Source organism: Bombus bifarius, unplaced genomic scaffold (assembly GCF_011952205.1).
Source record: "Bombus bifarius isolate JDL3187 unplaced genomic scaffold, Bbif_JDL3187 scf7180000007987, whole genome shotgun sequence".
NCBI classification, from domain to species: Eukaryota; Metazoa; Arthropoda; class Insecta; order Hymenoptera; family Apidae; genus Bombus; species Bombus bifarius.
This window is the reverse complement of record NW_022884369.1, coordinates 1,521,357-1,533,655: the sequence shown is the minus strand read 5'-3', so window position 1 is coordinate 1,533,655 and position 12,299 is coordinate 1,521,357. Positions and strand designations below refer to the sequence as shown.

The 12,299-nt window shown below is 47.0% G+C and overlaps 1 protein-coding gene across 3 annotated transcripts in view; it reads right to left on the bottom strand.

The window, feature by feature from the left end:
- The window catches only part of LOC117205291 (zinc finger protein 768-like), a 33,089-nt gene extending 21,107 nt beyond the window's left edge, over positions 1-11,982 (bottom strand). Inside the window, exon 1 of one of the 3 annotated variants that reach the window (XM_033443556.1) lies at positions 10,373-11,982. In XM_033443556.1, the coding sequence (XP_033299447.1) occupies positions 10,373-10,475 (103 nt within the window). In that variant the 5' untranslated portion in view covers positions 10,476-11,982. Of the gene's footprint in view, positions 1-7,505; positions 7,703-10,372 lie in introns of those variants that run through there. The other 2 variants (XM_033443554.1, XM_033443555.1) reach the window with 2 other exon arrangements.
- Positions 11,983-12,299: the final 317 nt, after the last annotated feature.

Below are 12,299 nucleotides of genomic sequence, written 5' to 3'. Positions count from 1 at the left end.
GAGTGGCTCGTCACAATGTAAGAAGCGTCCCATTTGACACAGCCGCCCGCCTCGACGATATCATTGAACCCGAAAAAGAGAAGAAAAAGGGGAAAAAGAAGGAGAAAGAAAAACGAACGAGACCGCGTCCCGTTGCTTTACAAAGGGCTTCCAGATGGGGATGAAAGACGGGTGACTCGTGAGAAGGAGGAAGAGGAGACGAGAAAAACGGGGAAAGCTAAGAGAAGGAAGAGAAGAGGAGAAGAAAAAGGAGAACGAGAACGAAAACGAAAACGTAAACGAGTGATGGAAAAAGAGTGGCGGGATGACGAGAGAGTGTCTTCGAATTCGATTTTATGCCCCGACAGAGAAATTTCGTGGCGCCCCGGGTACAGTTATTATCGTAGCCCGTCCGAAAGGAAGGAAATCATGTGCTCGGCGAGTGGTCATTGATTTTTCGGAAATGACTGCGCGATTACGACGGTAGAAGGCGTCTTTACGATTTGTTTTGGCGGCGAGGAGCGCGTAAAGAGAGACGTAGAGGAAGGAAAACGCCACACGACGAGCACACGCGTGCACATGTACGTAGAGATACACACGTACGTACGTATATACATATAAAGGGGGGGGTGGAAAAGGGAGAACGTGGCTGAGGGGAACAGAGAGTGGAACGGAGAGAGCGAGAGAGCACCAGGGACAGAAAGAGAAAGAAGGAAATGGCTCGTGGTTACGCATGCGCGCTTTTTTCGTCAGACAGCATTTTTAAAGATTTTTCCTCCCGTAGCAGCTTGCAGATTTAAGTCGCCAGGTCGATCCCGTCGATTCTCGAATGCCCCGAACACCGCCTGCCTGCACTTCGTTACGACGCGCGCCGCCCATTGCAATTCCCCTCGAATATTTTATTTCCCTTTTTCATTCATCTTTCGCGTTTCTAACAAAATTTTTTTTTACATATATATTTTTTCTCTGTCCGGCCGTCTTAATTTCTTCGACAGATATTCAGAGGAACGAGGGTGTTGGACGGGTAAATTTTTCGCGAAGGCGTGGGATTCCGATACTGCGAGTATCGCGACTCGAAAGGCTCTTTCACCGGCAAACGAAAGTCGTTTTGCTACAAACGCTGGATAGGAAGGATAAAGGTATCGCAGACTGATGTTTTTCTGCGATTGCTACAGACACGATAGACTCGAATGGTAGACGTCTCGTTTCCACGACAGACATGTGACTGACCGATCGATTTGTACGAAGTAGAACCGAATGGGATGTTTTAGAATTTAGATAGGGACAGGTATCGACGAATGCATAATCCGACGTGTCTAACGGAATTGTATAACTCGTGTTTGAACAGTTGTTCGAAGGCAACGCTGCTGGAAGTTGCGAACGGTGTCAATGATCAGATACTAATGGTTAGACAGTTTGCTTTCTTTGTTCAGCAACTCGTGCCACTGCCGATTTACTCGAATCCATTTCACTCGAATATGATTTTCGTGACATTCGATCCGTTTGCTTTTTCATCTGATCGTTCGTTTCTCTCTCTTCTTTTTTCTTTTCTCCTGTCAAAGCGAAGATGCCAGAAAAAGATCAAGAGATGAAACTGTCGGAACGGATTTTCCACCAGTTTTTCCGCGAATAAATGAAAATTATTTCGGGTCAAATAGATTTAAACTGAACAGCAAGGTTAAACGTTTCCCTCTTGTGCGTTCCACTTGAACCAGTTACAACTTTCGACGGACGCATTATTCGGAAAAATTGTTCGGGCGAGATTCGTTCGGTTTAATATGAAATTTCACGTAGCGTTCCCGGTGTTTAAATGCTGGCGGATAATTTTGCGTCTCTTAACGCCGGACAAACCGCGATCCATTACGTTGTTTGTAATTATTCAATTACCGCTTTCCAACAGTTCGGAAACTTTATCGACTTTATCACGGTGCTTCGCTCGGATCGATCTGGAAAAAAATAAACGGCTGCGAGAAGTTCAAGTCCAGGGTAAAGAAAGCAAACTTCGTTGCGGCCAATAGCATCACTTTGAACCACTGTTCGAATAGCTTTACCCTCGTTTCCTTCGATTCGAATTAATTCGCAGAAACACACTTGAAAGTCAATCTGGAATTGAAAGGGACACGCTATCGTACGAAGCGACAAGACTACCTACATTAATCAAATCTCCCTCTTTTATTCCAATAAAGACGTAAACCTGCGACACCTCTAATTTTATATCACTCAAAGACGTTTCAAATTATTCCACATCTATAAATCCTGTTATCAGTTATCAATTAGAAACTTATAATTAGTTTCTTCTTTATCAAGCGACGTAGACCTTTTTTTTTTTCGAAAAAAGCTTGTTAAATCGAATCGTTTCTCTAATTAAAACTATTACTAGAAGTACGAAAAACGATAGTATCCGTTAAATAGCTAATTTGTAACAAATTGAAACAACAAACTTCTATAATTTATTGAACAGTAAATATCGCTATCATCATTAAATAAAATTAAAATATAAAATATTCACAACGACGACTATTCGACGTACGGAGAAACTCGTTTTATATATTTTAGCGGTTGCTGGCCTTTTTTCATAGTTGAATCGTTTCGAATCCACCCAAAAGAAAGTTGATACGATTAAATGTAAAATATCCGATAATTTTGCGGAGATTTTTTAAATTTCCATCGAATCAAGCTCAGTGGCGAAAATCGGGCAATATCTAGAATATTTCTGGTCTCGAAAGCGCTCGCTTAATTGAGCGAGTGAAAGCGAGTTCGCGGGCTCAGAGTGAAGGCGCTGTCTCGATATGCGTACAATAAAAAAAAAATATCGGATGCTGCGACCAAGGAGAAAACTCGATCCGCGTGATATTAGACGCGTGTTCTGCATCCGCCGACAAATTATTGGTCCGGCGTGGCATCGAGGATATTGCCCGTATTCCTCTCGACGTCCGCCGCTTTCTCGCCGCGAAGGGGAGGAAGAACACTCGGAGGAACACTGTTTTCGCAAGTCGCAGCGACGGACAGAACGCGGTAGCCGCGGTGTAACGCTCATGAAAACTTTATGAGAAGATTAAGGTCAGTTTATCGTGGGCCACAGCTTCGTCGACCAAATTCGACGACTCTAACTTGCTCTTATCGCAACTTTCTCACGATTTAACCAGCAATCGTATAAACCATCGACGATGCTCGACGATCGACGTCGTTCCTTTAACTCTCGTCTTTGATCGCAGCAGAATCACATTCCGAGAGACGCGTTATAGGAGAACGAAAAACAAAGAACTGCTTTTAGAAGTCGAAAGAAGATTCATCGATGTGTTTGCGGGAAACGAAGACGCTGTAGTTCGAAATCAACTACTAATCCTCTGGAAATTCTACTAAATGGAATAATCATCCCCTAATTAAAATATAGAAAATTACGATATAAGTAACTAAACTAAAGGAGTTTACCTTCAGAGAAATTTACTTTGAGTGAAAGAATTATATTGAGATATTTTAAACGTTTTCAGAACACTCACACACACACACACACATAAGATAACGGGTCGCTCAATTTCTATTTGAAAATCAATTTGAAGCGTATAGAGGTAAAGTGGTACAAATCAAAATATATCTGTCATTCTTACGTTATGATTTCTTAAGTAATTATATATTTATGCAAGCCTTAAATATTCGAATATTCAAAGCTACTGCTGTCAAACGAGATAACATTGAAATATACCTAATATATATATCGAGAATCTTCCATGTAAAAAATTCAAGCTGAAGTTAGAGTTCAAATCGAACTTTATTGCGAATATATTCTATCTTTATCGAATCGAATCTGTAATCCCTGTCACGTGTGCGATTTGACGTTACGAGACAGCAGATTTTGAGAAATTTGCGCCTGAAATAGGACCTCGATAGAGAGATTTGTACACATACTTCCAAACGTTAGAATGCATTGCTATACAGATATATATATTCAAAAAAAAAAAAAAAAAAAAAAAAAAAAAACACGTGTAAATTCATATACATATGAATGTTATGCACTTCCTGTATTCATCTCGTTTCTGCAAAAAATACACGCAGCAGTTGAGAAAAAGGTTCGTCGACGCGCAAGCAAAAGCACTATAGTTTGTTGATTCAATTAGCCTCTTCCCGCGACAATACTCGTCGCGACGACAGTGTCACGATAGAAATGAGTTATCAGGTAGAAGACAGCTTCTGTTTGCCGGCTGGGATAAGGCTGATTTCCATTCCTGCGCGTCGGAGGATCGGTTATTTTGTCGCGTCCTTGCGCGGCCACGTCGTGGCTCGCGCTTAAGATTCTCCGTGAACGCGGCTGATTTAATCGTACGCGGATAACAATACCCGCGGCTGCACGCGACTCGGCATATTGAACTTTCGCCGCGTGAGCAGAAACAGAAATGGCCGTTTACCAGCCGATAGCGCGCCTTCTTTCGTTCTACAGGGTTATACACAGAATCAAAGGGGAGGGGGGCGAGTTAATCGCACCCGTAACACCTGCACCTGCTGCAAATATTGCAATCGCGAGGAACGATCGGTTTGTTTGCTTTCCAGCCGTTTTCATTCATGCCAACGATTCCCTCGAGAACGCACATAAATACCAGTAGATATGTGGAGCATGGGGTAAGAACGAGAAGCTGATTGATCCTTTCGTTTCTAATCTTACGGGATGATGTAGTGGGAAACAATTTTTGGAAGGGGGAAAATGAAGCTGCTTGTTTTATTCGTATCGAATTTCACGCGAATCGAAACAGTTAAGGAAGAGACGGACGAGGCTGTGAACTCGTATTTTTTCCCTCGTAATGGGGACTCGAGGAGAATTTTTGATGAATGAATCTTCTGTAAGATAAATTGGACACGCGTATTACGAAGAGAACTGACGAATCTGTCAAAATGACTGGCCGTTTATTCGTAGTTTCAGAAGACATACGCACATCTTTGAGAACAGTAACGTCCACGTTCTATCTACTATCGTTCATCATATATTCATTATAAATTGGAGACGAAGAAAAGTACGATCATCCCTGGGCACCTGCATCGCGGAAACGAGCGTGGCAAAGGAAGAAGTTTAACCAAAGGGCGTCTTTGCTGATTTAACGGGACGAAAATTCCAACACGGTCCCCGTGAAAGATGGTTGGTCGTCGAGTCGAGCCAAGAAATACACGTCCGCGGCGAGACGGAACGAGGCTCGCAACACCCGGGACGAAACGATTATTTACAAGGAATCATTCATAAGTCCCTTTTAACGTTGGAACGATCGTGCGCGTCGGGGCTAAGTTTAGCCGATAAAACGGCACCAGAATGCGTCCATTGTTCGCCAAGTCTCGAAGAAAATCGCCGCGCATTCGTAAACATTCGTAATTTTGCAAGCACGCAACTCGAATCATTCACGATTATCGAACGTTATTCGACGTTCCTCGTTCCTTCTCGATTAACTTAATTCAACAAATTCTTGGAACGATAGCGTGTGACTGTGATAGAAAAAGAGATGGTAAATCGTTGGCGGATTTGGCAGATTAGGCAGGCCGATTCTGTTATTCCTGACGTAGGCGAGAGCGCGGTTCGGGCATGAGAAGGGGATGAGAAAAGAGCGCTCGCGTTCACGCGACGCGGGGGGAACAACGTATTGGCAGGACGCGCACTCAGGAGTTAAAATCACTCGTGGCTCGCGGAAAACATTCATTTGCAAGAGCAAACATTCCTCGCTATTTATCGAGTGTCAGAGGGAATACCTGCGGCCCATTTTCGTATCGAGCGGGGCTGAAGGGACCGATGAGCGTGTGCGCGCGCGTGGAAGGAAAAGAGACGAAAAAACACGAATCGAGCGCAACAAAAACATAACTTTCCGCGATGGCGGCGCGAAGGGTGCTCGAGAAACGAGTGGTCCTTCTCTAGTATTCCATCGGTGTTATATAGCTCGTCAGATCGAATGTTTGTTTTCAGAAAAATAGACAGAAACGAGACGGGAGTATACACGCGAGCGCGTTAACGCTCGTCGAGGCAAGCCCCGCGAGCCCTCCGTTGTTGCACCACGCATTGACGAACGGCCGAAACGTCGCGTAGAATTTTTTTTTTTTTTTTTAGTTTTTTCCCTCCTCCGGCTTTGTCCTATCTTTTATTATTCCATCCTGTAGGAGCTTTGTTTTTTAATACTTTTGTCGATCGAATCGCGAGTGCGAAACGCGCGCGGGAGGGGACCGCCGACTCTCTTTCGACGAGGAATCGACGAATCTCGATTTTACTACCTTCGATTCCGAATTTATCTTGGAGTCGCGCGTAAAACGAATTCATAGAAGCATGTACATATATAGCTTTATACGTACGTCTATCGATATCTTTTTTCCCCTTTTCGAGCAAGCGCGATATTTACAGTGGTGATAAATTTTCGAATAGCTCGAACGAATACCAAGAGTCCTCATCGGTGAAAGGCTGTGCACGGTAGAAAGGATTCCACGACACCTTTTTCTTTCACGCTATCCCGCGTTTCGTTTCGTCGCCTCTCGGCAAGACGGCGGCGGCGATGTACACGAGACGCCGAACTAACTTTATTCCGTTCGATCGAACCCCCTTTTCCTTCCTTTCCACCTCTATCGCGCGGCATCCACGCGCGTTCTTTTAACGCGCGCCACACTTCGCAATCCGTCGTCTGTACCTGAATAACAGCTGGCTTATCGGAATCGTTAGGCGAAACGAAAACACCAAGACACACCAACACCAGCACCAACTTCAACCAGTTTGTTCTTTCGCGGTCGTCTGCTACTTGCAAGTCCAACACTGGCAAGGTTAAACGAGATCGTAGCAACGATAGAGACAATCGCGTTTTTGGCACCATTCGCCCCGCTGCCAGACAAATCAACGATTCGTGCCGAAGCGGTTGGCCTCGGACGATCGTTCCCAAAATTTCGCCGAATTTGGGAAATCAATGAAGGGAGAAAAGTCGAGAAAAGTGGTTCCACGACGAGACACTGGATCAGCCTGCCATCGAGAGGCGATCGTTGATTTTCTGCACGCAAACACGCAGCGTCGATTCTTACGTTCCCGTTGATACGGAGCAACGCTCGCTCGCTCCTCTTATCGTCAGAAGTCACACGATAAACCCGTTGACGTTTATTCTCCAAATATACACGCGCGGCTCTGATTGTCGTTGCCGCGAATTGTGATGAATACCGAATCACCGATTTGTTTTCTCTCTTTTTCTCTTTTTCTTTCTTTTCTTTTCGTCTTCAGGAAATCGGAAGGGGCAGAGAATACTTGTTCCGATTCGATGGATTTCAATTGTTAGCTAATAGAATTTTATAGAATTTCGCGGATCTCAAATCGTAACATCGACGAAGCCCGTTCGGCCGCGTGTTTTATCGCGCGTTTAATAATTGTATGCAAATGGGAGCACAAGTCAGACGCGAGTTCGATAAGTTTCTACTGTGCGCAGCTGGTTTAAAGTCGATCGAATATAAAAGAAGACGACGCGAGAGGGGAAAGGAGGATAACAGGATTATATTCGCGTCGATTGAAAAGTTGAACGTGGGACAAGTACCTCTGAAATAAGCAAAGTTCCACAGACCGATCATGTGTAGTCCTGCTGGTCCAAGTCGGGGAGCCGGGTTAGCGGAGCTAAACGAGAACCAATCGTGTTATTCGCCGCGATTGACTTTATACTGTCCAATAACGATCCGGGATCACCAACCGATGGCGATATCCTCGTCATGTCAACCGGCGAAAATGATCCTGTTTCGATGACGACGCCAAAGAGGAATATCGCGATAAACCTACAGCAGAGATAACGTTCGCTCATGCCACGCTCGATAGCTTTCTCTCTCTCTCTCTCTTTCTCCCACCTTTTCTTTCTCTCTCTCTCTCTCTCTTCGTTCGTTCGTATTTTTTTTCTCTACCTCTTCGTTGTATTTTTTCTTTTTTTTCGCGAAACTAGATTACAATTCGACGCTTCATAGATCGAATGGAGGGAGCGAACGAAGAGAATTACCGGTCACGAGAAGGTTTTATCGAGAAGATTGTTTCGAGAAGGTTGTTTCGAGACTCATTGCAGTCAGATGCAGCACGCACTATCCTCGTCTCCTCGAAAACATTAAATGTCCAACGATCGACACCGGCGGAGTTAAGTAGACGATTAATACTCGCTGGAACAAGTATCTCCGCGCGAAAGTCAGATTTTAGACGGTACGAAACTTTGCGCGTATATCCCAAAGACGAAACGATCCACGAGATCACCGAGTACAATGCCTCGCTTCGAAACGTTCATCGCTACGAAATACAAGCTGGAAACTCCCGGTTGGACATTTAACGCGAACACGAGACCCGAGGTAGCGTAAGCGCAACACGATATTCAAACGACGTGGAGCGCGCTTCCTCGTCGTCGGCGTCGTTCAATCGAACAGCGACAAGAACACTCGAACAACCGCGATGAAACAGAACTCTCTTTCTCAACGTACTACGAGGATCGTCCATTTCCACGAGCGTTGTTCGCTGGCACACGATCGACCGGCGGCGTTCGATGAACAACTGATCACTGATTTCGTTCACGTATCGCGCAGTCGATGCAAACGAACCGATCCAAACACCCGCACGACCAAACATATCGACGTCGACCGGCATTCGATCACGTTAAACATTGCGACTCTACCGCGTATACACAAGAAAACGCACGAGAGAACGTTTAAGTAGAATGAGACGCTCGGAACCGTCTCACGGGCACCACGGTCGCGAATCTCGTACGATCATCGCTGGTTGAGATCTCACGAGGGCCGTTCTCTCTCGGTCACGAGCACCGCGATCATCGCGCAATTTCTCTCCTCCCGTCAGCAATGTTCACCTTGACCAGGCCCGGTAGCGATCGGTCGGACCAGACAACGAGTCCGCGTGTATATGTGTGTGTGTGGGTGGGTGTATGTATGCATGTGTGTGTGTGTGTATGTGTGTATACACCAAGGGGGCGACGATCAACGTGACACACGAAAACGAAACGGAACACGGACTCTCGGTAACAAACCACGATCAGAACGATCAGCATCCGAAGGACTCTGCGCCGCGCGGCTCGAGATCGTCCAAGCACCACGAAACCAGTACCCTCGAAAACTGATTGCTCCCGGAGAGAGCGTGTTTCGTCACTCTGTACTGGCGAGACGATAATTTCAGAGGCGATTAGATGACCCAACACCGACGATAGTGTAACGAGACCGTATTTTGCGGATCAGCACGCTCTCTCTTCCTCGCTCGCTCTTATGCCACGATCTCTAACTCTTTCGCTCGCACACGTTTCGTCTCTTTCTTTCCGTCTCTATCTCCCTACCAACTTCCCTACGCCTCTCGCTTGCTCTTCCTCCCGATTTCCCCCCTCCCCCTCTCTCCTCGCACTCTTTCTCTCACACACTTTTTCCTTTCTCGGGTTTTGCAAATCGTTCAAGCGGACACGATCACACCGACGGATACCGAGATTCTTCACGGTTCTCCCGTTTCTTTCTTTTTTTTTTTCTTTTTTTAATTTCCCCTCCCCCCGTGGTTTCTCCATTCTATTCTTCCTTTTATCTTTTTTTCTTTTCTCTTCGGAAGAGATCGTACCGTTCGCCGAGGTTTCTTCACGATTCCCCGACTGTGCCATCCCTTTCGTGTTCTAATACCGTTCGTATTTTTCTTTTTTCATTTTCGTTTTCGGAACACTGTTCTCCACGAAGATGACCAACGTTGACGCGGTTTTCGCACACCGGGGAAACGTGGATCGTTCGGCAGCGCGCTAACTCTCGTTCGTTCTCTCTCGACCTCAGCTATCGCAGTACTATTACTATAGGAGCACACACGAGTTTAGAAGCGGGCACGTGTCTAGCCGGCGGCGTGTTTTAATCGGTGTTGGAAGAGCACTTATCCGTTAGTAGGTGCCGGCACGGTAGTCTCTGTCTTTGTCCCGTGTGTACACGCCGCGATGTTTCTGTGTGCACGCGTGTGTATACATTGTATGGGGGAGTCGGTGGGATCAGGAGGGAGAGGACAACGAGTTGGCGCGAGGTTCGGACAGAGATGGAAAACGCGTGTATGATGGTGTACGCGGGTGTAGAGGTACGTGTAGGTGTAGACCGTGCAAGCTTGTTGCAGTGAGCCTGAGCGAGGGAAGGAGGGAGGGCGGGAAAATTCGAAACCGCGCGTATACAGCGCGCGCTCGCGATGACGTAGTTTTGGCAAAACGTGGACGACGCACAGGTGGCCAAACGATTCGATGCGTGTGATTTTTCGTTCACGGGAATGATGCGTGGTCGTAGTTAAATAAAACGACCGTGATCGATTATTTTTTTAGGGTCGGGGTAGAGAGGGTGGGGGAGGGACAGCGGCGGCGATTTCGATTCGTAGAATAATAGTATCCATAGATGACACACGATCGTGGTTGCTGGTACTCACCGGAGTTGTAATATTCCTTAAAGTAGCGTGTCGCCGCACGTTGGACGATCGAGTAATATAAGTTCACGTACGACGTCGACTGGTTCTGTGCGGAGAGCGCCATTTACACTGTTTTTTCGTCACGCGTTTTGTCACCGTGTACGTATATATATATATACACGTAATGTATATATATATGTGTATATATATATGTATATATAAATATATATCTTTTTCTTTTTTCTTTTCCCTCTATTCCTCCTTCCACGTCTTTTATGCGGACGATATTCACGTACACGTATACACGCGCGTGTCCGTCCCGCGTACGTACAGACGCGTGCACGTAGGTGGTTAGGTGTCGTATAGAACGTAATGTAGATTCGAAGCGCGCACGTTCGCGTGATCACGGCGGGCAAGATGTGACGTGACGAACGACAAACGCGCGAAACGTGTGTCCCGTCTGTGGCTCTCGTTCCTGTCGTTTTTTCCTCTCTTTTCTCTTCTTCCGTCTCCTCTGTCGTTCTTTTTCTCTACCACGTCGCGATCCCTCCGTTGTGACACGAGATCGTTTCCCGATGGTCGCGGCCGTGAAAAAAACTTCCCGGTACCAGGAGCCAGAAAAAAAAACGCAACTGTTAATTTTTCCTTCCTTTTTCTCTTTCCTCCGTTCTTTCGTTTTTTCTTTTCCCTCGTTCTTTTCGTTTTTCCCTTTCTTCGGTTCTGTTTTCCTTTGTCCCTTTTTCTCTCCTCCTCGACCGGTCCTCCCTTTCGATCACGTTTTTCCCGGTTACGGCCTTCAAGCAGCGAGACGGTCTCGCATGCCGGCTAGAGGCCCGCGACTTTGATCCTCGGCACACTCGCTTTCGGGTTACCCGCGCCGGTAGACACAAACTCGGTAGACTCGGCCTGAGCCCCCCCGAGTAACTCGCCAAGACCGAGACACTGGCGAGCTGCAGCGTTGCCACACTTCCGTCGCCGCGGTGCGCGCTCCCGGAGTGGGGATTTCTGGACTGGTTCGGCTTTGGGATGGTAGACACCGTCGTCGGGAGAGGACGAGCGGAGAAGGTGCCGGCGTCGAACCAGTGGTGATGGCGGCAGGGGCGGATTCACGCGGCTCCGGTTCCGTCCGCGCGCGTTAAACCCGACGATTCTTCCTTCTTCCACGTATACACACGCCACCTTCGATAAAGAGAAAGGGAAAGACAGAGAGAGAGAGAGAAAGCCGAGTAGGGAGAACCCCTAGATATCTCTCCCTTGTTCTCCGTGTCCCCTTTGGTCTCCACTTTGGTCCTCCGGGTGGCTTGCAACCGGTACGGGCAAATTGGGGTAGCGTGACGGGCAAAATTTCCGAACGGCCTCGCATGCAGACGATTGCCGGTCAACGAGTTCCTCTCTTGATTTTGTCGTTAATTGGATGGTAGCGAATTTATACTTTGTTCGTGAGTCAATTACAGATTGGTCCGAGTCCTGGTGTGTATCACGGTTCCCTTCTGGCTCGTGATCCAACTACGGCCACGGGGAGGACCGGTTCCAAGTAATTTTCGAAAATTACCCACTCGCGTAAGCAGATATCCCGCGTGGAAAGAACTTAATCGTCACGATCTATTCGCGTTACTTGAAATTCATTAAAATTCCCGTTGGAGAAAAAAAAAGAATGTACAAAATGAAACTAACTTTCTTCTCATTGAGCGGAACCGCCAGCGGAGAACGTTCGTTTTCTCGTTCTCCGGTATAAATCCACCTTTCCCCCGGTACCGATCGTACGAGATCGGCCTAGAAATCGGCGATGGAGTCCAAGGGCGGCGAAACTCAGAGCTCGCCCCTGGCGGACAGGACTGAGGGTGGTGGTGACGGCAGTGATGGTAGTGGTGGTGGCGGTGGCGGTGGTGGTGGTGGCGGCGGTGGCAGTGGCAGTGGTGGCGGCGGCGGTGACCGCGCCGGAGGAGAA